The 26,849-nt window shown below is 53.9% G+C and overlaps 1 protein-coding gene across 3 annotated transcripts; it reads left to right on the forward strand.

Annotated features, from left to right (window-relative positions):
* Window positions 1–1,789: 1,789 nt before the first annotated feature.
* On the forward strand, window positions 1,790–19,910 carry DNAJB12 (DnaJ heat shock protein family (Hsp40) member B12). 3 transcript variants are annotated; one of them, XM_014784884.2, is made up of 9 exons: window positions 1,790–2,006; window positions 9,338–9,518; window positions 10,823–10,968; window positions 13,044–13,229; window positions 13,344–13,423; window positions 14,517–14,626; window positions 16,103–16,275; window positions 16,809–16,954; window positions 18,082–19,910. In XM_014784884.2, exons 1-8 carry the CDS (start codon window positions 1,874–1,876, stop codon window positions 16,928–16,930), a joined length of 1,131 nt encoding a protein of 376 aa, XP_014640370.1. In that variant the 5' UTR covers window positions 1,790–1,873; the 3' UTR covers window positions 16,931–16,954; window positions 18,082–19,910. The 3 variants fall into 3 exon arrangements, with proteins under 3 accessions (XP_014640370.1, XP_087288172.1, XP_004427055.1); XM_087432046.1 differs by having other exon boundaries at window positions 1,791–2,006; window positions 16,809–16,906; XM_004426998.3 differs by having other exon boundaries at window positions 1,792–2,006; window positions 16,809–16,960.
* The last annotated feature ends 6,939 nt before the right edge of the window (window positions 19,911–26,849 follow it).

The raw sequence follows: 26,849 nt of genomic DNA on the forward strand, positions 1-26,849 counted from the left end.
TCCATCTAGTCCCATAGTTTTAAATATTATTTATATATACTGATAATTTCCAAAAGTATATTTCCAGCCCCATCTTCTTCCCTGAACCCTACATATATACAACTTCCTACTCTACATCTCGACTCTAAAAGGCATCACAAACTTAACACACCGTAGGGCCGGCCCTGTGGCTTAGCGGTTAAGTGCGCGCGCTCCGCTGCCGGCGGCCCGAGTTCGGATCCTGGGCGCACACCGACGCACTGCTTCTGCGGCCATGCTGAGGCCGCGTCCTACATACAGCAACTAGAAGGATGTGCAGCTATGACATACAACTATCTACTGGGGCTTTGGGGTAAAAATAAATAAATAAAAATTAAAAAAAAAAAAACACACCGTAAATCAAACATTTAATGTTCCCCCTACCAAACCACTCTCTCACAGTCTTCCTCCAGTTCCCCCAGATTCGGTAAATGGAAACTCTGTTCTTCCACTTAAATCAGGCCAAAATCTTAGAATCATCCTTGACCCTCTTTCTCTCATATCCCACATCCAGCCCATCAGCAAAATCGTTTTGAATCTGTCTTTAAAATATATCCAGAATTTTACTACCTTCTCAACACCCCCACCATTGCCCTTGTCCAAGTTACCATTAATTCTCACCTGGAGTACAGTAGTAGCCTTCTAACTCTCACCTGTAGTAGCCTCTTACCAAGTCTCGCTTGAGACGCCAAGTAATATAGGGACTGAGAAATGACCCGTGGATTTGGCGATGTGGGTCATTGGTAACCTTGGTAAGATTGCTTTCCCTGGAGCCGTGGGCGTGAAAGCCTGACAGAACTGGATTCCACTCGATAGTGAGATCCTACATGCTCCTTATAGTGTATTCTCCTTGCTGATCCTGTAAGAACTCACCAAGAAAATTCCCGTTTCAGAGCCTTTGTATCTGCTCTTCCACCCTTCCTCCAGAGTCACATCAGAGCCCCCGCTCTCCCTCCTGAATTCAGATTTGTGTTAAAATGACAGCTTCTGAGAGAAGATTTCTCACATCCAGCTATTTAAAATAGCACCTCTCACTCTATTATCTTTTTGTGTGTGTGAGGAAGATCAGCCCTGAGCTAACATCCATGCTAATCCTCCTCTTTTTGCTGAGGAAGACCGGCTCTGAGCTAACATCTATTGCCAATCCTCCTCCTTTTTTTCCCCAAAGCCCCAGTAGATAGTTGTGTGTCATAGTTGCACATCCTTCTAGTTGCTGTATGTGGGACGCGGCCTCAGCATGGCCGAAGAAGCGGTGCGTGGGTGTGCGCCCGGGATCCCAACCCAGGCCGCCAGTAGTGGAGCACGCATACTTAACTGCTAAGCCAAGGGGCTGGCCCCTCTATTTTATTATCTTTTCTTTATTCTTTTTCATAGCATTTACACTATCTGAATATCTCTCTTTATGGATATCTCCCCCCACTCCCGCACACACTAGAATGTAAGCTCGGTGAGGGCAGGGGCTGTGTTTGGTTCACCATTGTATACCCAGCCTGGCAAATAGCTGGTACTCAATAAATCTGTTGAATGAATAAATAAATGACCTTCATCTCAAACGCAGAGAGTTACTACCAAGAATGTGCAAGCATACTCAACTTTAAGACCTCCTAATATAACCCATTGAGCTCCAGGAATGTGAGCACACACTCTTATTAACACCTCTCTTAGACGTCCCCATCTTAGAAGACATACGGTAGCGCTTCCGCCCTCGCTCGAATCTCGCTCAAACCTCTGAAAAGGAGGGGCGAAGGGCTTATGTCATCATTCTGCGCCGGCCTGCCCCGCGACGCGCCGGCGGCTGGCGCAGCCCTTCGTTCGCCCGGCCTCCCCCTCCCTGGTTCCGCGCTCTGGTTCCGCCATGGAATCTAACAAGGATGAAGCCGAGCGCTGTATTAGCATCGCCCTCAAGGCCATCCAGAGCAACCAGCCCGAGCGGGCGCTCCGCTTCTTGGAGAAGGCGCAGCGGCTGTACCCGACGCCACGAGTTCGCGGTGAGTGTGAGGTGCCGGAGAGACCGAGGGGACATTAGAACTGATGGGGGGAATACGGGAACGGACCGACGGGAGCAGTTGGAGGAGGGGGAGGGGTGGCGAGGCGCGGCTACTCCTGCGCACTGAGACACGCGCGGTGGCCGCTGGGAGGTGTAGTCTTTCGCTCCCACGCCCCTCCGGAATGCTGGACTCTTGATGACAGGGGCGAGCACGACTTCAGTTTTCCGGGTGCTTGCGGAACCCTCTGAGGTTTGGAGTTCCCAAGAATGAGAGGCGCTGGCAGGTGGAGCGAAGGGAACTTAAGTGGAAGCGAAATCGAACTACTTTTCCCAAGGGGCCATTCGGTGGTCCAGGGCCAGTAGCCGGCCTGGGAGATATTATAGTTTAGGAAAATAAACATAACTCTTCTGACGGAGGGAAAGGGTTCTAGAGAGGGAAAGAAGATTTCTGACCTTCGGACGGCCTGGAAGGGCGTCTCCATTTCTTCACTCCCTCGCACGTCTCAGGACAATGATCAGGGACCACCCTCCCAAAACTAGAGCCTGCCTTTTTCTCCCGCTTACCACCACCACCTTGGACGGTCTGCCCTGAGACCGGGCTCCTCACTCGCTCCTGGGTCCTCTTCACCCGCTTCTGAGATTCCGAGTGGATGCCCTTGGAGACGCTGGCCTCAGCCACTCCCACCCATCCTCGCCCCCAAGAGTCCATCAGTAGGCGGCTGGACAGCAGTAGGCTGCTAAGCGGCCCTGGACTGAGGCTGCCAAACCAGGGAGGGAATAGTAAGGTTGTCTCTACTACTCATCATCCCACTCTACCCAGGAACCGTTTTTTTCTTTAACCTAAGTCTTCAAAGTTTTTCAATCCGAGCTGGAGGGAAGAAAGAGTTTGGGCCTGCAATAATCACTTAGTAAACTGGCATATAGCAGGTACTCAGAATCAGAACTCCTGCGTTCTCATCCTGACTGCTACTATGTGATCTTTCTGAGATTGGATTTCGTCATCTGGAATATTAGAGGGTTGGCACAGATAATGTGAATGACAATAATATCCATAAGGGTTTTCAGTTTAGAAAGGTCTCTCGAATGCATTTTCTAACTTGGGCCTGCCCTATCATGCAGGAAGAGCAAAGATCGTTATCTTTGTTCTATAGATGAGGAAATACCTCAAAGGCAAGGGACTTGCCCAAGATTACACAGCTAGAAATTGGAAAGTTCTGCGATTCTATAAATATTTATTAAAGGAATGAAATGAAATTGAAGAACAGCACTCAGCCTCCTAACCTTCCTTGCCCACGTTATGAATTTAAGAAAGGGGAAGACTGCAGAAGAGGCGGCCTGGCATGCCTGAATTTTCCTCCCTCTTGACTCTGCAGGTTGATCTTTGGCCTATTTGCCTTCTCTTGGAGAGGGTTTCAGTCTGTATTTGCCAGGACTTCTGAGATAACCTATTCAAGGTGCTTCTCTATGAAGTAAATCACACTCTATAAGAGTGGAGCTTGATGGAGTGGGGGACTTCCAGCTCTCAGATTTTTGTCTGCTGTAGTACTTTGGAGGGGATCAGGAGCAGGTAGCCAAAAAGGATGGTAACAACATGGCCTATGGAGATCTTCCTGTCAGCAGGCCTCCTGGGCCAGTTCAGGGGCTTGACGGATGTCCTTCCTGGGGCTCAAGCACTGGATTTGCTCAAGCAGAAGAGTCACCTGCTGCATATTTATCATATTCATGTTATTTTAGAAGAGTATAGGCCTTATGCATCTCTGTAAACTTCACCTTGTGCCATCTTCAGCACTGCACTGAGCTGACAAGGACCTGCGGTTAATTTAGGCCTGGGATAGGGAAATCTTGGTTAAAAAGATATTAGGTAATTGTCTACACTTGATATTTGGGGTTTGAGCTCATTCGAGATGCTCAGACTTTTTGTTTTGTTTTGTTTGCAAAGTCCTCTGCTTGGTGCCAAGTGGTATAGCAGGATTGGTAAGACATGATCTTTTGCCTCAAGGAGTTTACGGTCTAGTGAAGGAGACAAAGTTACAGAAAAAGTCATATTGCAAGCCATAAAGCCATAACTGTGATTAAAATAAAAATTAAGCACAGTGTTAGATGCTGAGGACTTAAGGATGGATGTGAAAAATCCAGTCCCTGCCCTCCATGGGTTCAGTCTGGTGAGGTGGAGGGGAGTGCTGGGGGTGGGGGCATGGAGGATAATCTCCTGAACATTAAATTATTAGCAGTATGGTGAGTGCTGTAGCAAGGACATAAAAATAATGATAGGTCACAGTGCAGGAAGGCTTCAGGGAGTAGGACAGGAGACAGCATTTGAGCTGCACTTTGGAGGAAGGTACGAGACCTGGAGAAGGGCATACTGGGAAGAAGACATGGAGGTTGGAAGTTGTAAGAGGTTTGGGGGAAGGAATTGAATGTAGCAAGATTTGGAGGCTATGGAGGTGGTAATTTGAGTATAGAGAGGATTAAAGTTGGAACATAGGATGGGGCCAGCTTGTGGAAATCCTTTCCTGCCAGGCAAGGATATTTTTACTTTATTCTGTAGTTAGTGAAAAAACCATTGAAGTTTTTGTTAGCAGGAATAAGATAAGGGTACTTTTCTTAAAAGAGAAAGCATGAAGGACTAATGAGAGGGAAGGACTCAAGGCAGAAACCAGTTGGGAGACAATTGCATTGAGTAGGTTAGGAGTTATGAGGGCCTGAGATAAGGCAATATGGATGAGGATAAAGTCATTGGAGAGGAGGTACCAGGCCTTCTGGGAGAAAGGGATGCTGAGGAAAAATGGGGACTCAGAATCCAAGCCTGTGTGACTGGGAAGAAACGAAGGCTGAAGAATGTGGGTAGGAAGAGATGGGCAGAGTGTAAGGTGCTGGTGAGATGTTCCAAAGAAGCTGTCAGCTTGGAGCTCAGGAGAGAACTCCAGGTTCCAGCTGAAAGCCGTAGCATCAGTTTGGTGGAGCTCATTGGAGTTATGCTTGGCTGAGGTCACTGTGGCAAAGTGTGAAACATGTAGAAGAGGATGCTGCAGGCACAACCATGGGCCGCATCTGCCCGTAGCCAATGGGCAAGGCAGAGGCAGCAACAGAGTGAGGTGGAGCAACTGCAGGAAGAGGCAGTCCCAGGAGAGGGCAGCGGCCAGGTGGCCATGGAGCAGTGTGTCAAGGAGGTGGTCAGCGGCGCTGTCAGTTGCTGCAGAGGCCATGTGGGAAAAGGACACTTCAAGAAATGAAAGGGGAAGGATCAAGAGCATGGGTGGAGGATTGGTCTTGGAGAAGTGGAAGGACAGACAGAGGGAAGAGTTAGGGGTGAGTGGAGGCTCACAGCAACCTTGAAGGGTTGAGGGACCTCACAGTGCAAAGGATGTGAGGGGACTTGAAACTCGTGCTGCAGGAGGTGGGACAGGGAGGCACCGAGGGCTGAACAGTTGTACTGTGGAGCAGTAGCCGGACCCTGTGCTGGGAATTCACAGGGCAGGGTTAGTGGAGCCAGTCAGTCCCTTTCTGGGATTTTCTGTCCAGCTCCTGGCAGCCTAGTAGCCGTTGGCTTTGCCTGGGGCTTAGCGACAATGGTGGAAGGTACCTGGTTTTCCAGGCAGCTGATGAGAACATCTGTAGGCCTCAGGTTCCCCAGCATACAAAGAGAGGGTTGGCCACAGAGGTCAGGTTGGCTGCCTAAAGTTCTGTGAAAGCACATGGCAGAAGAGACTGACGTAGAGTTCAGAGTGAGTAGCTGCTAATATTATAACCTGGGCTGATGAACTGGCTGGCCATGGCAGCAGGCTGGCCAGGGAGGTCGGGGGACCCAAGGTGGTGGGAGCCAGGGAACTCCAAGGCTTAGGACTCAGCACTCAGCAGGACCCAGTTGTAAACATGAGATTTCAGGCCATTCCAGACTCCAGGTCCATGTCAAAGGCTGCTTATGGTTCTGTGAAATGGCTGGCTATGGGGTCCAGGCTAAGTCAGGAGGGCCAAGCCGAGAAGGCCAGCACATAGGAGAGGGGAGAATGGGTTGCCGAGAGATTTTGGCATTCAAGATCTAGGAGTGAGAGATGTTCTAGTACTGACAAGGTCCACGATGGGGTTGTCCATTCAAGTTAGTCAACTCTTTATGAACCCCACTGTGTGCTCAAGCCTTCCATTCACCTTATTTTACTGAATCTTATTTACTACTCAGAACAACCCAGTGAGGACAGGGATCATGTCTTCACTGAGGAACTCGATAGCCTGACAAGGCCATATGGCTAATTAGCAAAGGAACCAGACGGTCTAGTCCCACTGCCAGGCCCTTTCCCTACTCCAGCCTCCCTTTCTGCGCTTTGAGCGCTGCAGGTACATAGAGAGAGCCTGAAGTAGAGGAAGAGTAACAGATAACAGTATTTGCTAGGCATTGTGCTAAGTCCTTTATATGCCTTCACTCATTTACTCTTTCAACTCTGTTGAGAGAGACACAGGTTTACGTGGAGAAGCTAAGTTAACTTGTCCAAGATGACTCTGCCGGAAAGAGGCAGAGCCAGGTTTGAACTCGGGCAGTCTGACCCTCCAGTCTGGGTTTGAGGAGGGGCCGCCCCTGGTGGCTTTGGCCATAGAAATGCTCTCACCCCTACCTAAGCTGCCACCCCTCCCACCGCAGCTTTGGTCTCTTCCATCGATTTCCCTTCTTTTTAAGTGTCTGCCAGCTTTACTGGGAAGGGGCAGAGTCAGGATTTGAACCCAGCCATGTCTGTTTAACTCCAGAACCACATTAAGCTGTTCTGTCTCCTACTTTTTTGTGACATTTGCCTGTCAGCCACTGTGCCATGAGGGACGTAACAGTGAGTCAGGATGAGGCCTGGCAGAGGGGGTGTCCAGGCTCCAAGAGAGACCTACTTGTTAGCAACCAGAAATCTTGAATTGCCAACTCAAGCAGGAACCTTCTGAGTGACGCAGAGCACATCCGTTCCCCTCGGGCTCTCTCTCTGCAGTGTAGGGAAATTAGAGTGGCTGACTCCATGTAACTGCCCTGAAAAGCTTCCAGAATCTGCCCTGACAGGTACTGGAGAGAGTCCATCGCATCCTGGCTGATAACTCCTGTGTATCTGTGGCAATGGACTAGCTGGTCATGTTGTCCTTAGGGTATGTTAGCTCAGCTTGGGCCACTGGGGCTTCCAGAGAAATTGAAATAAACAGCTTCTTTTTTTTGTGTGTGAGGAAGATCAGCCCTGAGCTAACATCCATGCCAATCCTCCTCTTTTTGCTGAGGAAGACTGGCCCTGAGCTAACATCTATTGCCAATCCTCCTCCTTTTTTTTTTCCCTTTTTCTCCCCAAAGCCCCAGTAGGTAGTTGTATGTCATAGTTGCACATCCTTCTAGTTGCTGTATGTGGGGCACCGCCTCAGCATGGCTGGACAAGCGGTGCGTAGGTACACGCCCGGGATCCAAACCCGGGCTGCCAGTAGCGGAGCGCACGCACTTAACCACTAAGGCACAGGGCCGGCCCCTAAACAGCTTCTTTAAAAGCCCTAGGAAAACCGCAAACCAACTTCTCCCTCTGTCGCAGCTTGATCTGCATCTCTTCATCTGTTGGTTTCTTCCTTTGCCATTCTCTTGGTGCCTGGCATGGACTTGGAGTCTGGAGTGGCCTGAAATCTCATAGTTACAGCTGGTCCAAAGCCTGCTGAGTGCTGAGTCCTAAGCCTTCGAGCTCCCCGGCCCCCACCACCTTGGGTCCCCTTACCCCCTGGGCCAGCCAGTTCATCGACCCAGGTCATAATATTAGCAGCTGCTCATTTTGAACTTTTACTTTATGTCAGTCTGTGCCAGGTGCGTATACACATTATCTCATTTTATCCTCATACCCCCATTGTGAGGAAACTGAGATTCAGAGAAATTTCATAGATTGGCCAGGGTCTCACTGTTAGGAAGTGGCTGAGAATTGAAACCTGGGTCTTTCTGAATTTAACTTCTCTTCTGTACTTGGAATGACTGTACTGGAAGGGGGTCCCCACACCAGACTCGTGTGTTCTGGGAGAGCAGCAGAGTTAAGAGCGTGGCTCTGGGAGCCAGACATCCTGGGGTTGTGCAGCCACAGGCAAGTTGATCAAACACACAGCTCCTTCCTTATAATGGGGATGGTGGTAATAAGACCTACCTCCAAGGCCATCGTCAAGATTAAATGAGCTAATACACGCAGAGCCTAACACATAGTGAGCGCTCATTACTATTGCTCCTGTCCGAGTGCCCTCTCGGGGCTTGCTACAGGAGCCCTTCCAGCCCCCGTGTGTGGGGTGAGCTCAGCTGTCAGTGCTCCTCTGTTTGGATTTCCCAGCTGCTGACTCAGTGAGATTGCGTGAGTTTGCTGCAACCGTGACAGCAATGGCTCAGAGCACAGTGGTCCACTTGAGCCCCAGTACTCTGCTCCCAGTGAGCCCTGCTCCAGGCCCTTTGGGTGAGATCCAAGTGTGTCGCAGTAGAGCGTGTCTGACACCCAGCACAGCAGACACCTGGCGCGTTTGAAGGAAGCTGGGGACCAACCAGGCTCTGCTGCTGTCCTTCCTCAGCACAGAAGTGTGCTGGGTCCCTACTGTGGTCCAGATGCCTAGTTTCCCAGGACACTGTACCACGGGCATGACTGAGGGGTTAGGAACTGGTTTTGTGCCTATAATAAATGGGCACAGGGGACTTCTGCCAGAGATTTGGGCCCTTCCTTATTGAGTCAGCAAGAACCAAGGACTTGAGTTTGAATAACCGTGACCCTGTTTGAGAGTGACAGCTAATGCCCTGTATAGATTCCAGATATTGAAGTAGGGCATTTGACATGGCCAGCCATTTGAAAGATGTAAAAAAATAGCAAGTAGTGAGCACAGCAGATGTTTATTCTGAGTCTCTCACCATCCCTGGCCCTGGGGCAAACTCTTTGCCCTTGTTCCTCTTCACGGATAAGCCAAGGCCTCCAGGAAGTCTGCCAGACCAATCCCAGCTGAATCAGATGGTCCTGCTAAGTGGGGTCTCCATTGCAAAGTACTTCGCGCATCTCTGCACTCAACAGAGGATGTTTGTTGAATGCACTGCTTTGGGATTTAAAAAACCTGAAGCGTTAATAGTTTTTATGCTGAGTTTAAAATGACCTATGCCCTGCCAACTCCTGAGAACTGTGGATGCTAAGAGAGCAGGAGACTAGCCCACTAGGGCCCTGCAGGCCTAAGTCAGGAAAGGAGCCAGTGGCTTTGCCGGGAGAAGAAGCGAGTGGGATGTGGGGGACCCTGGCCTCTCGCAGGGCCAGGCAGTCCCTCAGGCACTGCATGTGGCCTTGCTAGAACAGAAGTCCTGAGTGGTTTCCTTGCCTTGCACAGCCCTGATCGAGTCACTCAACCAGAAATCACAGTCTGCCGGTGACCAGCCCCAACCCACAGACACAACCCGTGCAACCCATAGGAAAGCCAGTGGAGCCGACACCCCTGCTGCTAACGGTGAAGCTGGAGGAGGAGACAGCACCAAAGGCTACACTGCGGAACAAGTAGCGGCCGTGAAAAGGTAGAGGGCTGGGCCGGGCGGGCCAGGGCCGGAGCTGGGGGTGTTGGGAAGTTTTCAAGTTGAGAGAAGGCTTCCTGCAACACATCCTCCACCTCACATCTGCTGTGGTCTGGGAGGGTCTTGAGGATGGAGATGGTCCAAGTGGTCGGGCTTATCATGCCCATCGGGGCCTTGGAATAGTGTGGGAATCAGGGCTCCACGGTCCCCTCCCACCAAGACAGCCCATAGCAGAGGCTGGAAACGCTGACACTGCCAGCTTCTGCTGCTGCTGGCCAGGCGGGCCCCACCCTCTTCACACAGCTCTGTTTGTCAGGCAGAGACGGGGCCTGGTCTCCCCCTCCAGATTCTCCCCCAGCCCACACCCCACCCCCAACAAAGACCTTTTCAAAGCAGAGCCTGCGTGGGATAGAGTGGAGACAGGAGACGGTTATCCCTCCAAGGCTTGGGCAGGCCCTGCACAGAACAGCTCACTACCAGGCTGAGACAACCCAGCTGGCTTCTCAGGAGTAGATAATCCTGCCTGTCATTTCTCCAGCTAGCCTTGGGAATCCCTCCAAGGTCATTCCACATGGCCCTGGCTGCTAGTGGAGATAACAACAAGCTTCAGGTCTGGGGTTCAGCCTGTGTGTGTGACCCCGCATGACTGTAGTTTGCTGTAAAAGCATGAGCCAAATTTGCATTTTTCTGACCAGACAGGGTTTTGACCAGACAAGCTCATTTGTTGTAGGCAATAGAAACTGATTGTGGGGAGTTGGGAAAGCCTGGAAAAGGCCAAGAATCAGGGGGTCTTCAGGGGCCCCGGGAGTAAGAATTGATGGAAGAGAACCAGGGTGTCTTCAGGGCTCTTTGATGGGGTGAACAGACACCTGCCATTTCTGGCCTTTATGTTACCGCTCAAGACTCCGATTGCCATGAGAGAGTACAGCTGGCCGAGCTTGGGACACACCTGCCCTTGGGCAGAGGCCCCTGATTGACAGTCATTGACAGTCCTTCTGAGGTTGCTCTATTGGCGAAGGGAAATGGTTCCTGGCCTGGCAAAACCAGCAGCTGCCCCCGTGAAATCTTAAGTATATTCTTGGTGTTTCCACTGGGCCCTGCCCGGCTCCCCATCCCAGGTGGAGCTTACTGAGGCTCCCTTGTCCCCAAGATCTGACAGCTGACCTGGAGGAGCTGTCGGCCATGCCCTGCTGGTCCCCCGAGCCTGCTCAGAGCTGTGTGCCCACGCTGCTTGTTCCTCGCCCACCTCTCCACACGGCCCTGGGCCCATGTAGAGTCCCCCCACCACACTCTTCTCTCTCCCTCAGGGTCAAGCAGTGTAAAGATTACTACGAGATCCTGGGGGTGAGCAGAGGGGCCTCAGATGAGGACCTGAAGAAGGCCTACCGCAAACTGGCCCTCAAATTCCACCCGGACAAGAACCACGCACCTGGCGCCACTGAAGCTTTCAAAGGTAAGCTGGCCCTGGCTTCCCAGTGTTTTGGTGTTTTTCTCTCTTGTCCTTGGGAAGGAATAAGGGGCCAAGATAGCTTTTCCAGGAAGTGGCCTTGGACCCCAGTCCCATGGGCTCAGGAGCTGCTTCCTGGGAACAAGGTCCTGGTAGCCACCTCTAACCATACAGAGTCTGTTAGAGCTCAGATAGTGCCACTCCTGCCTCCCCCTCCTCCCCGTTCCCCGGGGGCTACAGGAAGGGAGCTGAGGTGAGAGGACCGGTGGCTTCTCCAAGGTCACACAGTGATTGAGGGTCAGAAGCAGGCCTCTTCACTCACCCATATGCACTTCCCCATCTTGGGATCTCAGTAACGGTTTCCCTGTGCTGAGGGGCAGGGCAGCCCCAGGTCAGTGGCCTCTGGTCTGGTGGCTTCCTCAGCAGCAGCAGCCATAGCCAACCCCACCTACACACACACACACCACACACACACATTCACAGACTCTATCACACCACGCACTCACACATAACACAAACACATACGACACACACTCACGCACACACACACATCACCCACATAAATACACGCCCAGGGCCTGCAGTGGCGGGCATGGCAGTCTCTGGCCTCAGGGTCCACTGGTTCTGGGATGGGTGCTTCAGTTCTGGCTGAAATCATAAGCTGTTCTTTAATCGTTTATATTTTCATTGACCCCATCAGGCACACGTGTACCGACCCTGTGCCAGCACTGTGTTCCTGGGCACTGCAATTCTACTTTTCCCCCAGCCGTCTCTTCTCTTAGGCCCACCTTGTCCTCCTTAGGACCTTCAAAGTCTTTGGCTCACCTCATAGCATGGCGACTAGCTCCACCTGGCCCAGGAAGGGTGCTGTGCAGTCCTGGGGCCCTGACCATAGCCAAATGGGAAGCCTGTGGCAGAGCAGACCCCAAGACCTGGTGTGCTGTCTCCCAGGGCCTGCCCCAGGTGTTCCATTCCAGACTGCTTGGGGTTGGTCCTGCTTGGAGTGGTCTGCAGGCATCATCCCCCCTGCTGCCTGTCAGCCAGCCCCAGAGGGAGAAGGCGAATGGGAGTAGGGAGGCAGGGTGGCCGTGGTTAATGTTGCTCCAGCCCTGACCGCTCCTGCAGCCTGCCCCGACAGACACTGAGAGGCTAGATCTGGCCTTGCGGCCTGGTTAGAATGGGGACGGTCTCCTTATTCTCAGGGGGTGCAAGTTCTGAAGCAGAATCAGCTTTGACCCACTCCTTGGAGAGAGTGGGCTTCTTGAGAAGGAGCAGGAGACTGAGGAGGGCTCAGGACCGGGGTCCTTTGAGGCACAGGCTTCCCATCTGGGGCCTTAGAGGGGAGGCCCCAGGACCAAGCAGAGGAACATCAGCTGGGTTCTGGACCTCAGGGAGGCGAGGGCTCTCCAGGCCACACTGCAGCAGTGGAGGAGTCTCGACTAGAACCCTGGGATTTGGCCCTTCCCGGCACTTCCTGCTGCCTTCCAGTTTACAACAAGGACATTGTGCATCTGTGTGCCCCTGTGTCACACTATGACTTCAAGATTACACAACCTCCAGAAAGGGATCCCCATCCCAGTGGGCACCTTGAGAGAGAAGAATGAGGAGGAGGGGTTGGTGGTTTTCATCAAGTCAGAGAACAGACTTGAAGCAAGACACACCTGCTTCAAGTTTGATCCGTGGCTCTGCAACATCAGAGCTGCGTGATCTTACACTTAACCTCTCTGAGCCTCAATTCTCTCATTGATGAAATGGAGATGGGGTTGCTGTTATGAGCAAATAAGATAATGCCTGTAAAGGGCCTGGCGCATAGAAAAAGCTGGACCATTGTCATGAGGTGGAGAGCAAAGAGCCTGAGTGTTAATCCTCCACCCAGCCCAGGCTGCCCAGACTCACTTAGGGGTTTTCCTGCATCCCCCCCTCCCCACACTCGCCCCACAGCAAACTTCCTGCTGGCCTCAAGAACTCCTGCCTCCTAAAGCACCAGTTGAGTACCTGAAGGAAATGAGCTCTTGGCTGCCATGGGAACCTCCACCTCACCCCTAGCATCTTCAGGCCTGACCTTTCGACCTCCTTTCCAGCCATTGGCACAGCATATGCGGTACTTAGCAATCCAGAGAAAAGGAAGCAGTATGACCAGTTCGGTGATGACAAGAGCCAGGCAGCCCGGCACGGCCATGGGCATGGGGACTTCCACCGTGGCTTTGAGGCTGACATCTCCCCTGAAGACCTCTTCAACATGTTCTTTGGCGGTGGCTTCCCGTCTAGTAAGTACCCCCCACTCCCCACAGCCAGGTCTCCCTGGGGTGTGGTGGGAGACTGGAGTCAGCCTCTCCCTTTCCCAGCAGCCCCACTCCTGACTCAGTCCCTCTGTCCTCCAGGTAATGTCCATGTCTACAGCAACGGCCGCATGCGCTATACCTACCAGCAAAGGCAGGACCGCAGGGAGAACCAGGGTGACGTGAGTGAGGAAGGCACTGGGGAGAGCATGGGGAGGGTGCCGCGCCCCACCCCAGGGGGCAGGGCCTGGAGCAGGAAGTGACATCCCAGCTGTCTATTCTGGGACAAGCAGTGCCCCCACAGCTCTCAGCCAAGGAGCTGCCCTGGGTCCCCCTTGCCATTCTGCTCAGCGACACCAGAGGGAGCCACACTCCACATCGCCCACAGGAAGGCGTGGGGATTAGATGGCCTCTGTTGGGAAATACAATGCAGAAACTTCTCCAGTAAAGACAAGTTCCAGTGTGAATGGCCTTTATGCAGTCTGTTTGTTCATAAGGCCAAAGTGACATCTTCCAAGCAATGGAAAGTTGAACTTCATGAGGGAATTGTAAAGGATGACAACATAGGCGCTGACTCCTCTTTTCTGCACTCTTAAAAAGTATGTACAAAAGCTATAACAAGACATGCTTTGAACACATGTTGAATGCCACAGATTAAAGAACAGCTAGCTGACGAAAATTGAAATACCTCAGACAGTTGTGGAGCATTTAAAATTATGGCAGGCAGAGGGATTCCCTTTTAACAATGTGGCCTTTTGTTTTTATTCATTTTTTTAAACTTTTATTTTGTGGATATTTAACATGCAGAAGAGTTTTTTAAATCACAAAGTATCACCCAGTGAACAAATTTATTTTTATTTATAATTTTTTAACTGGTAGTTTTTAAGTTGGTGTAACATATTCGTATGGTCCAAAACTCTGGAAGGTGTATAGAGTGAAAGTCTCCCTCCAGCCCCACCTCCCGTTGTCCTGGAGGCAGCCACTGTGCTCATTATTTTGGTATTCTCTCACAGGTAAATACATATACCCACCTTCCTTCTGTATTGAACACCAATTGCTATTTTGTTTTTATCTGGGGAAGCTGGCAGGTGGAGGAGCTTCTCTGTTTTGGGGACCGTGGGAGGGAAGGGGAGAGAAGGATGTCATGGCCTATTTGGGTGGCAGCTGCCTCCCACCACCCGGGCTCCAGTGTGCTGGGGGAGCTGGTGGCAATTGTGGCCGATGCCACACTCCCACCCAGGTCCAGCTTGGGTGACCATTGGCTCTTCTCTCCAGGGCGGGCTTGGGGTGTTTGTCCAGCTGATGCCCATTCTCATCCTGATCCTCGTGTCAGCTCTCAGCCAGCTCATGGTCTCCAGTCCACCCTACAGTCTGAGCCCAAGGCCGTGAGTACCTGCCTCTGGGGGTGAGGCCAGGGTGGTGGGCAGATGGGGGCTTTGGAGTCTCAGCCCCCGTCAGGGGCCTTCTTTCCCATCCTGTAGGTTCTTCGTCTTAATGCAGAAAGCTGGCTTAGAATCAAGGAAGTATACTTCCCTGTTGAGCTGAGGTTCTTGATCTTTTTAGGATCACTTTCCCCTAAGAAAATGCAATGAGAATCGCAGATCTTTTCCCTAGAACACTGCACATGCACACAATTTTGCATATGATTTCACAGGCTGCATGACACACACCCCCCATCTTATCTGCTTACCTTGAAGCAGGGACTTCTGCCCTCCTGTTCTGGTTGGGGGCCCTGGGGCCATAGAGAGAACAGGGGCTCTAGAGTCAGACAGAGCAAGGGTGACTTTGAATCCCAGCTCCTCTACTAACTAAGCAGCTGTGACCCCGGACAAGTTAATGTAACTTCTCTGAGCATTGGATTCTTCATCTATAAAGTGGGAATAACATCATCTATCTGCTTGTGAAAATTAAATGAGTAATGCACATAAAATGCCAGGCTCATTAGAAATGGTCAGCAATATTTGTTGAAAGAATATATGGTCTCAAATGCCAGTAGTGAACTTGAGCATGTTATTTGGCTTTTTAAGGTGTCAGCTGCTCTCATTTATTTCCAGCACCTGGCACAGTATCTGATACATAATGGGTATTCAGCTTCTGTTGGTGGAAGCTCTCTGCTCCTACCAAGCTGCCTGGCTCTGGCTGGGAGCCTGACAGCATCCTTCTCAGCCAGCAGGGGGCAGAATTGGTCCACTGGCCCCACACCAGCAGGCACAGGCTGTGGCCTCATGCCAGCCCTTTTCTCTGCAGCTGGAGAGATGAGAGGGAGCAGTGGGCAGGCAGGGGCTGTCCTCCGCGGAGCACTGACTCCTGTCTGTGTGTTGAGGCTCTTCCCACAGCCTGCAGAGCCTGGGTTTGGAGCTGGAAGATAGGATCCAAGAGCTGAAAGGATACAAGTCATTGGAATCCTTCCTGTCGTTTTGTTTCCAAGCCTCTAACTCTAGACTGGGAGCTCCTAGATAGGCAGGCAGGCCTTCAGCCAGATTGGCTTAGGGGATGAATGAGGAAACGGAGGCCCAGGAAACTCATGTCCCGCAGCTCGTCAGAGGCAGAGCCTGGACCTACTCTCAGCTCCCTACTTCCCTGACCAGGGCCTCTCAGAAAGGGGCTTCTGCCCAAAGGCCCCCGGGTCAACAGTGTGGTCAGCAGAGAGCCTGAGGAAGGGCTTGCCATAGAAAAGGGACACCCTGCCTTTTCTCCAGACCCTCATTTTGGGTGGTGTGCAGGTTCCTGCTCTAGTTTGGGAGGGAAGCAACTCCTCCTGTGGCCTGTGTGGCACCTCCTGTCGGGAGGCCCGTCATCCCTACAGCTGCCCTGAGCCTGGGGACCTGTGCCCACTTTGTGCCTGGTATATTTCTGGCCAGGTCGGTGGGCCACATCCACAAGCGAGTCACTGACCACCTGAAGGTCATCTACTACGTGGCAGACACCTTCTCTGAGGAGTACACAGGCTCCAGCCTCAAGACAGTAGAACGGAACGTGGAAGATGATTATATCGCCAACCTCCGAAACAACTGCTGGAAGGAGAAGCAGCAGAGTGAGTGTGTTAGGGGCAAAGCCGAGAGCGGGAGAGGGAGAGCCCTGCTTACCCCGTGGTCCATGGGCCCAGCACCTGGCATTGCCCTGTGCCAGCCACCTCCCAGCTGGGAGCTGGACTCACCCCTGTTCCCCTGGGGCCGGGAGCCAGGGGCACCTGGGGGTTTCCTCCAGGTTCCTCTGAATCACTGTAGTCAGCCTGTCGTTCGGCTGTCAGAGGTGAGTGTGTAGAGAGAGAATGGAGCAGATCTCCTGGCCGCCACTGACTTGGGCATCCGGCTATATCTGTGGGACCCTGGGGAGGTCTGACCGGGAGGACAGGTCTCACCTTGGCTCACCTCACCTACACTCTATAGAAAGGGGCCTCTTTCCCTCTCCCAATTTGGGACCATAGTCTTTGCTCCTCCAGGTCTTCTCTAAGGGAAGCCAGCTCTGCCCCAGCTCCTGGAACTATCTTCTGCCCGTCCCCACAGGCCAGACAGGCATCCTAGCAGCCTTTGGGGTGTGCCCTAACCCTGCCCCATTGCTTTGCAGAGGAAGGCTTGCTGTACCGGGCCCGATACTTCGGCGACACAGATATGTACCACAAAGCACAGAAGATGGGTACCCCAAGCTGTAACCGACTATCAGAGGTGCAGGCCTCCCTACATGGATAGTCCTGGGCCAGCCACGCCACTGAGGTCCAAGTATGAGCCAGGGCCTCCTCTGCCCTGCAACTTCTGGCAGCTCTGGCCCTGGTCATGAGGCAGAGGAGGGTGGGAGGGAGAGAAGGAGGGAGCCTGGTGATTATGGCACAGACTCCTTGTCCCCAGCCTGACCTCCAGTGTGCTTGGAAACTGAGGTCTGTATCAGCCCTCTAGTGCTGTTCTCCACCCACCCCTGCCCTACGCCCTGGCTGTGGCTCTGTGGGGTACCCAAGAGCCAGGCAGAAGGAGGGACCCAAGGCTGCTGCTAAGAGCCACTCATGCCTCCTTGGTCTGCTCCAGCCATCAAGTCACCATGGCCCTTTCCCAAATTCAGCAGACTATTGTCTGTGCCCTGGTATTTAGGCCACCAAATATTGCTGGGCCCAAGATGATCCCTACACATGCTTCTCACCTGACACCAGGAAGAACTATGTGGAAATGAGTGGGCCAAGAGCCCTTCCAGGCAGGAGGAAATGGAAGAAGATGGATGGGCAGCTCATCCAACAGTGGGCAGGGGAGGGAGCCGACAACAAGCTGGGGGCAGGAGATGCCTGCACACCCTCACCAGAGCCCTCTGGTGGGACCAGAGGCACTGTCTCTGATGCTACTGCACCTGGTAACCTGGAAGGCATAGGCATCCCGCCTGTCCAGGCATCTCACCTGTGGTCTGAGGAAGGGAACAGAAGGTCATGAGTTCAGGGTGGAACACAGAGCCCTCGGCACAGAAGGGGTGGGGAAGAATTGAAAGTTGCTGGTAGCAGACTCCCCACCTCCTTTACCCCACGTGTGGGTCGGTGGGCTCAGTTCCCAAGATTTGCCAGAGGGGACAGCTTGGACCAAGCCCAGAGGAGTGTTGGGCAGAGCCCGTCAAGGTTCTTTGCTGTGTTGGTACCCTGCCCACCCCTCCTTTGCCTGTGTCCCCTCGTCAGGGATCCAGCTACAGACTCGGCTTTGAGGCCATTTGTAGCGCCTCCAGGAGAGTGAACCAGACTGCAGGAGGGAGATCGGGCGGGGCTGAGGCGGGCAGGACAGGGTGGGGAGGTTTGCTTGTTTGGGTGGGCTAAGCTGGAGGCTCTGGGGCACATGACTGCCAAGCTAACTGTTACCACTCTCCTCCCCAGACCATGAAATCCCTGGAGAATTTTTGGTGACATGCACTGAGCCAAGGTGATGGACTGTATGTTTAAGGAAAGACATAAAAAGAAAAAAATTAAAATGGAATTGGAGGCCGAACATCACACAACTGCCCTCTCTCTCACCCAGTAAATGCAGAAAGCTCTTAGGACAGACAGGAAGACCTGCCCCAGGGCTGCTTCCCTTCCTCCTGGGGCTGGCAGAGGCTCCGGCTTCACACTGGCTCTCTCCTAGGATACGGAAACCATGGCAACGAAAGTAGAATGTAAAACTTGCAGCAAATGTCTGTGGGAAGGGCTGGGGGAGGGGGTGCCCGACTGCCTTTCTTCCCCCTCCCAGGAGCCACCAGGGGTCACCTCTCAGTGGAAGCCAGTCAGAGGCGTTGGCCAAGGATAGAGAGGAGGAAAGAGAACTCTCCGTAGAATGTAATCCATAGATGCGTGTATATGTATATATATATCTATTTATATGTAAATAGCATATATGAAGAGATATATATATATAGTCTACTTTTTAAACTATGCAGGGGTTTGGTTAAGTTGTTTAGCTGATTTCTTCCCTGTTTTAGAGAACAAGGCCTGTTTGGGGAAGGCGACCTAGCCCTTCAAAGGCGAGACATTAGCCGTAGCTGACCGTGTGAGGCAAGTCGGGGCATAGCTTTTAATGTTCCCCTCAACCCCAGCCTGTTTTTGACGGCAGCAGTAATCATGATAGTATAAATCTGTGGAAAACTTCTGATCGAGTTACCAGGTTTATGGTTGAGCTGGAGGGGAGCAGGCTGTGGGGAGAGAAAGTGCCCCAGGGCCAGATGCTGGGTCAGTACTGAGTCATGGCAGAGGCCGCAGACAGCCTGTGGGGGTAAGACCACCCACCTCAAGCTTTGCCCAACTCAGGTGGGCTCTTTTTCCTGGTGCCCAGGAGCCCCCTGACCCCCTGCCACAAAGAATAGCAGGGTTGGAGAGGGAGGCCAGCCCTTAGTCCCTAAGTGGGTTTTGCCTTATAGGTGCCACAGGGCACAGCTCCATTGTTGCCACTGGTTTTTCCTAAGTCGTGCACCAAGGACTCTAGAAGGCTCTTCCTCCAAGAGTCAGCCAGGTGGTGCCCAGGCCCCCAGGGCAGCAGCCAGCTCCTGAAGGAAGTCCGTGCCTGTGGGCACCTCTGTCTCCACCCTCCACGGCCGCGTCGCCACCCAGCCTTCTCTTGCATTTGGACACAGGATGCGCCTGAAGCAGAAGGGTTTTCTCATCCTCACCTTCAAAGGAGGACTTGGCTCAGAACAGCAGTTGCTGCCAGGGGAGGGGAGGGAGGTTTATTTATTCCCACAGTTTATACTGAGCCTTTTGGAATTACCGTCTTTCCCAAATTTTCCTCTGGCAGTGGGTGTCATTGAGCCCATCACCTTCCAAAGCCTTACTTCCCCAAGCTGCCAGCTGGGGGGTGATCACCATCCTCCCGAAGTCTCTCTTGGCTCTTTTTTTTTAAAGTCCCCCAACAAATAGGATTCTTGCTAGGAAGGAAAGCTTGGTAAAGAAACGTCACATCTGGTTTTTGAACAAGGTCCTGCCCTGTGATGAAGCGGCCACCCCATCCCAGAGAGATGACAAGAACTGGACGTGGGCAAGAGTGCCCCACCTGCGGTGGCCCTGGTGCTCTGCCCCCACCACCCCGACCGTCTGGTCTCAGTAGATGTCCTTAGACGGGCTGAGCCATGTGCAATAAGAACATAGATCCTAAGGGATCCCCTGAGAAGCTGTATTTCTTGAATTAGAATTCTGAAATTGTACATCTATAAATATATGTTTATTATGTGATTGGCCATGGTGGGTCTTCATTGAGCTGAGGGGGATGGGCACAAGCACCTGTTGCTGACACTGTCCAGATCATACCACAAGGAGCTTTATGGCAAGAAGCCTGAACGTCCCCCTCACCCCTTGCCCCAGCTGACAGCCACTTAGGTCACAAGTGTTGTTCCAGAGCTGACTATCCAGGCAAAGGGTCAGGGGCTCGAGTGGCTGTGAGGTCCCTGACGCCAGTCCCAGGTGGGTAACCGAGGCCATGATCACCAACCTCTGCTTACCCCTATTCCTGCTTCCTCCCTCCATCCCATGGGGCCTCCTGTGAGCAAAATGATCGAGAATCTCCCCTCTCCCCAGCCTGGAGAGCAAGGGAAAAGTTCTCCAAGTTTCCATCACCCCACTGCACAGTCTTGCCAGGCATCCTTCCCACACCGCCCCCACAGCTGGCCCTCCTCCCCCAGGAGATCGGAAAAGTTAAAAATGTGGCAGCTCAAGTAGGTCTTCCCGTGAATGGAGCGGCAGATCTGCCGGGCCTCCCAGAGACAGGGCCCGGCGGCCCTGACTGGCGGCCCGAGGCCCCTCCCGCTGCTGCTCCAGCCAAAGACAGGCGGGCTGCCCGGTGGTGCCACCGCAACCCCGGAGCTCATTGGCTGCTCCGCCCGGGGTCACCGCGGCCTGCCCTGCCCAGTCAGCGAGCCACCACTTGTTAGCAGCAGTTGGCAGAGGCATTGCCAGCCGCCCCCATTCACCCACCCCATCCCCCTGCCCTGAGCCTGCTGCTCAGTGAGCCAGAAGGGGTGGGACAGACTCCATCCAACTGTTTGCAGCAAAAAAGAGCCTTTGACAAGTGTCCCCACCCACTGTCAGGTGGCAAAACGAGCCGCTAGTCCTTCCAAGCTCCCAGGCAACTTATCTCTTCGTCCCAGGTCTCCCTAAGGGAGCTCCAGAGGACAAGGAGCACACACCCCGGCCTGACTGTAACCTCATCCCCACCCTGAGTCACCTGGGCAAAGTCACCTGGCTGTCTAAGGCAGGCACACAGACAGCAGTGCCAAGACTTGGGTTAACAGACTGTTGACACAGCGTCAGTTCTGGAGAAACTCAGAATCCTTACTGGGTGTCACACCATGTGAGTTGGGCAAGTCAGCCCATTTCCCAGAGCAGGAAAGTGAGGCTTGGGGGAGGGAAAATGAGGCTCAAGGGTCTCCATGAAGCTGTGCATGCCTTTGGGGTCTATGTAGTAAAGCCATCATTCTGCAAACATGTGCTGAACCCGAATTCACCGTCCTCAAGGAGATCAAACCCACTCCTGCCAGGTAGGGGGCAGGAGAAGTGAGTCCAGAAGGGGGAAGAGGGGGAAAAGCCACACTAAGGAAAACGGGACTTAATCTGAGAGGCTCGAGCTGGGTGCACTCTGTCTCTGGCAATGACAAAGGCGTCCGCCCTGCTGCGCAGGACAACTTCCCGGAGTTGGCAGCACTCCCGAGAGGCAGCACAGTAGATCAGTGTGGACCCTGGCTTGGCCATTTACTGGCTGGGTGGCCTTGGGTGTGTCACTCAACCTCCCTCTGCCTCAGCGTCCTCATCTTCAAAATGAGAGTGAAACCACCCACCTCACTGGGTGGTCATGAGGAGTAAAAGGGTCATCACACATACAGCTTTTACAGCGGGGTCTGGCACATAGGAAGCTCTGTTGAAGTGTTGTTGTTCATCCTCAGTCGACAAAGATTAGCTGAACACCTACAGTGTCGAGTCCCCTTCTGGGCCCTGAAACCACAAAAGGTGACTGAGACTTGGCCTGCCCTGGAGGAACTGTGGGGCGGGTAGATAAACAGGTGTCCGACAGACCCCAGGTGGGCAGTGGACTTGGGAGTGTGGGCAGGGCTGCGGGTGGAGTGGGTGCTCTGGCCAGAGGGGACAGTGTGAGCAAGTCCCGGAGCTGGAAGAGTATGGAACTGACCACATTCAGGGAACATTACGTAGGCCAGGCCCCCCCATCTATTATTGTCATCTTGCCAGTCACACCTAGTGGCCTTGGACAGAAAAAGAACTTCACTGGGAATGAATGGAGGAGAGACCCTGAACTTCCTGACTGCTGGCTGTCCCCTGTCCACTCTGTTGTGCATGCAGCCAGCATTTCTGAGCTTTCTCGGTGCTGGGCCCTGCCCTCAGGGAGGCCAATAGGAACAGGCAACCTTATAAGGCTGGTGGGCAGGAGGTATGGGAGGGACTGGGGGCAGAGACTGGCAAAGCTGGAGGCCTGGGTTGTAGAATTCCCACTGTCACCCCTTACCCCCAGACTCTCGTGGAGGGATATTTCCCCAGGAGCAGGCCCCAGGCCTCCTGTTGCTTCCATAGCCCCACAGCCATTTGGGCAGGAAATAAAATGTCCAGGGCCCAGACAGGACAAGAGGTGTCAGGAAGGCCCTCTCTAGGACCTCACGGCCAACCAGCCCTCCCAGAGCCCAAGAGTTGGGGCTTCGCTTGGAAGGAGAGGGGGGTCTGAATGCCATACCTGTCTACCCTCTCCCCCCACCTCCTTCTACAATTTGGTCTAAACAGAGTCCTAGGGAGGGCAGTGCTGCCTTTTGTAGCTCCTACTCTGGCTGGGCTTTTCCTTGGGAGGGCAGGGTACAGTTTTGCATGGAGTTGGTGCTGGGAAAGGCAAGAGGCAAGCCCAGGGCCTTCAGGTACCCTGGTCAGTAGCCCCACTACCTTAACTGGATTGTTGCCCTTTTTCTGATGGACACAGTGAGGGCCCAAGAGGCAGATGTCTGAGCCGCACAGGAGGATGCTGCTGTCCCTTTTTACAGATGGGGAAAGTGGAGGCCAGAGGGATGAAGTGAGGTCCTTTTCCTGGCTCCATGTGGCCTGCAGGGCCCTCACACTCTGACCCTGCTGCCCAGTGGAGCCTCTTCTACCCACCCTTCCCTGACACGTGCCCCAGCTCCTTCAGCCAACAGCCTCCTTGCTGTGCCTCCACCCTGCTCCTCCGGAAGGCCTGCCCATATTCCCACAGCCTCCGCCTGGCCCAGCCCTCTCACATGGTAATTCTGGGGGTGTTCGCCCCACTCTTGGACAAAGGCTTCCCACCCTGGAATGGCAAAGGCCAGTCTGGGGCCTGTCTGTCTTGGTCAGTGCTGCAGCCCCAGGGCCTGGACATAGGGGGGCCTCCATGAACAGTGCTGAGGGAAGAAAGGGGCCCCCTCAGCACTGAGATGCCTTTCTGATGGTGCCTCGTGGCTGTGCCTCTGCAGCTGTTTCTGCCCTACCAACCCCACCCAGGGTCATCCTAAAGGTAGCTTTGCAGCCATAAACCCACATACAGGACCAGGGACACTTCTCCCAGACCTGAGAGGGCTGGAGTGAGGTGTGCCCATCTGGGGAGAGGGACCAGCAGCCAGCTGGACCTTGGGGGAGGTAACCAGTCTGTTGTGGGATAAACACCGAGTGGGGCCTTTTCCTTTTTCCCCACCTCCTGGGGGAAACAGAGTCCTGCTAAAAATGCCCCTTCTCCTCTCCTTGAGGGAGGATAGGGTACCAGGGGCTAGTCTGAGAATCATAAACAGTGCTCCTCCTCGAGGGGACCCCTGACCTCTGTCTGAAGTGGTCACCAACCCCGATGGGTAGAAGTGGACGCTCTCTCCAGGGCTCAGGCGTGTGCCACGTGGCACCACCCACTCCTGGACTCAGACCCAGGTCTGTCCCTTGGCTGCCCCAGTGCTGCCCTGGCCACAGGCCTTAGGGTTACCGCTGGCAGGCTCTGCTGCCTGCTGGCCTCCGGCCTATGGCCCTGGCTGCTGAGGATGGCATCCTGGACCCCGTACGTCAGACAACCCCCCACCACCACGGGACTGCGAGTTCCTCGTGGGCAGCACCTGTTTCGGTGGTGTTCAGGCTGGCAGCCCCACACAGTGGTGCTTAGAACCACTTCTCTTCAGATGGCCAAGGACCACAAAGTCTGGGGATCACATTTCAAGCCTCAGCTCTAAAGGACATTTGTATCATTTAAAAATTTTTGTTATAATTTTAAAATTATACATAAAGATGGGCTTTTCATTTAAAGATTTTTATTATAATTATTATCCTCACCCCACAGACCTCACCAGTTTAGTCCTCAGTGTCAGCCTCTGTCAACCGTGGAGTCTCTGGGCTGCCAGCCTGACCCGGGCCAGCTTTGTACAAGCAGGGCAACCCGGGGGCTGGGATCCCTCCAGACCCAGCCTCACCCCAGGACCCCAGGACTCACTAGAGCCCAGCTCACCGCCAGCCTGGGGTTCACGCGGTGGAGGGTGGATTCGGGCCATGGGATAGAGTTGCGTGACCCACATCTGTTCATGTTATTAGCTCTGGAGCCCGCGGCCGCGGCTGCAACACAATTCGAGGAACTGTTGACTCGCTTGGCTCATGTTTCCAGCCCGGTGACGGTGACGGGGAGGGACGCATGGAGTGGGGGTCACCCTCCCGCCCCAGCGCTGTCATGAGAGCCAGAGAAGACTGCACGAAGATTGCATGTCCCTCCAGGGCGCTGCTGATGTCAAGGCAGGAACAGGGGCCTCCAGAAGGCCCTTGGGTGACCCTGGGTCAGCTGCCTGGCCACTGGCATCCTCCCGTACCTGTTTGTGCAGTCCCAGCTTCTAAGGACCTGGCTCCCTCCTCCCCGGGCCTCCCCTCCCCCTCCCTGCCCCTGGCTGACTGAGGCAGGGGATGTGATGGGGACGTGTTACCCCGCCTGTTTGGTTAGCCGGGAAGAATGACTGCTCTAGACCCCCAGGATGAGGAAGAAAGTTTTCCCTCTTTCCTGCCTTCCTCATCGGTTCCTATCTCCTCTTTTTGTCGTTGGTGCCTAGAGGCGCCGGCACCCCGGGGATAAGCTAGGGAAAGTCTGAGACTTGGCCAGCTGCCCCAGACTGTGGCCCCAGGAAAGGAATGGGGTTGCTGGCTAGGGGCCCAGCTCTGTACCCACAGGCAGGGGGACCTCAAGCCAGTCTCTAAGATGCCCGAGCCCCTTTCCTCTCTGTCAGATAGGAATCTCAGACCTGTCCTGCAGGCTCTTGGGGGGCACATGAGATGAGGTATGTGGAAGACCTTCACAAGCCCAGGAGTGCCCACAAGGTTAGCTGTGGCACAGAGCGTTTTGGTCCTATAACTTACCTGAGAAGAGACGAGGGGCCTGTTGCCCCACTGAACTCTGTAAAAGGGCTGAGACAGACCTCAGCGTCAGCAGGAACCAGGAGTTAGAGAATTTGAAGATTTCTACACTTGGTAGAAGATGCCAGAAGTTGCTGGGCTTGGGGTCTGATTACTGGGCTGCCTGGGGAGGGAAACAAGGACATCCTTGCCCTTGCACAAATAATAGAGTGTTCGAGATGGCAGGCACCGTGAGGAGACTTCTGTGTCCCCTGGAGCCCTTGGGTCTTGGGGTGTCAGGGAAAAGGTGAAAGGGGGCATGGTGCTCCAGCCCGCCCCTGTTTGTCACCCACTGTTATCCCTTCTGTTTAGTGCAGCTGGAACTTTGATTGGAGAAGAGGCCCCTCTACTAAAATAAGTATTTAAAAACTAGAGACCTAATCGAACCTCACAATTTTACCAATGAGGAAACTGAGGCCCAGAAAAGAGAAGTGGTTTGCTTAAGGTCGCCCAGCTCAGTTGTGTCAGAGCTACTGCCTGGGCCACTGACCCCTGGTCTGTGGAAAAAGAGCCAACACCCCAAGGATGAGGAGGACATGGCAAAGGGGAGTGCCCCCATCAAGGTCTGGGCCTCAGCCACAGCCCCCCTGATATAACCCCGGAGGTGAGGCCTCAGGGCCAGGAGCCATATTGTCCCAAAGAAGCAGCCCCGGATGCAGATCTGGGGTGGATAGGAGGGCAAAGCCTTCCTCTGTCCACTTCCCTGAGCAGCTGAGAGCTCTGCGGGTCTTCAGCCCCGGCAAGTCCTCTCTGACTAGCGAGGTACCCCAGCCCCAGCCCCAGTGTGCCGCCCGCTGCCCCAGGCATTCTCTCCGATGCCCCACCGCAAGTCCCTGGGGCAACAGACGGATGCCCTCTCCCCAGTTTACAGCTGGGGACACTGGGGCACTGGCAGTAAGTGGGCCTGGAACCAAGCCTCCCTGACTCAAACCCCGTGTTTTCGTCACTATTTCCTGCCACTCCTGCTGTCTCTCCCCAGGCCCCGCCCGTGGTGGGTAGTCGCCCTCCGCCCCCCAACACCAGCTCTGCTTACCCTTTACCCAACCCTGTGCTGACTGGCTCACCCTTCCCGTCACTGGCTTTAGCAAGGACACGCAACCAAGGTGCTTCGCAGGTCTCTCAGCCAGCCCGCACAGGCCGGGCGCAGTCCCTCTCCTGTGGAGCCTGGACCGCAGAGACGGCCTGGCCGGGAACTCTGTCCTCCAGCCCTGACTAGGTGGGACTAGGCTGGGAAATCCAAACAGCCTCCCCACACCTGCCCTTTCTCTAAGATACAGCCTACAACTCACCACCAGGGTGACCAACTGTGGTGGCTTGCCAAGTACTCTCCTGGGTAGTACAGAAAGTCCCAGGTCCCATGAAATTCCCCATACCTGGGCCAACTGGGACAACTCATCACCCTACTCAGCACACACATACCCAAGGTCATCACACCTTCCCACTCCCCCAGTGAACAAGGTGTTTCTTCTTTCTATAACCCTAGTCTCTGCTGAGGCTAATGGATGGGACCACAATCAGTCCCCTCAATCAGTCTGGCCCCCTGAGACTGCGGTGGGGCCCACCACAGGCCCACAGTATGGTCAGAGGCTTGGAGGCTGCTAGGAGGTGCACAGAGGGTCCACAACCTATTGGAGGCCGAGTCCCGCCTTAGGCCCTGTGAGATAAATAGCAGAGGGAGCCCAAGAAAGGCCCAGTGGGATCCTAGGCCTCAATCCCAACACAAATTTATCCTCAGCATGGGGGGCAGGCCACTTTGGGGTGATCCCAGG

Source organism: Ceratotherium simum, chromosome 6 (genome assembly GCF_057802395.1).
Source record: "Ceratotherium simum simum isolate JZ-2026a chromosome 6, ASM5780239v1, whole genome shotgun sequence".
Classification (NCBI taxonomy): domain Eukaryota; kingdom Metazoa; phylum Chordata; class Mammalia; order Perissodactyla; family Rhinocerotidae; genus Ceratotherium; species Ceratotherium simum.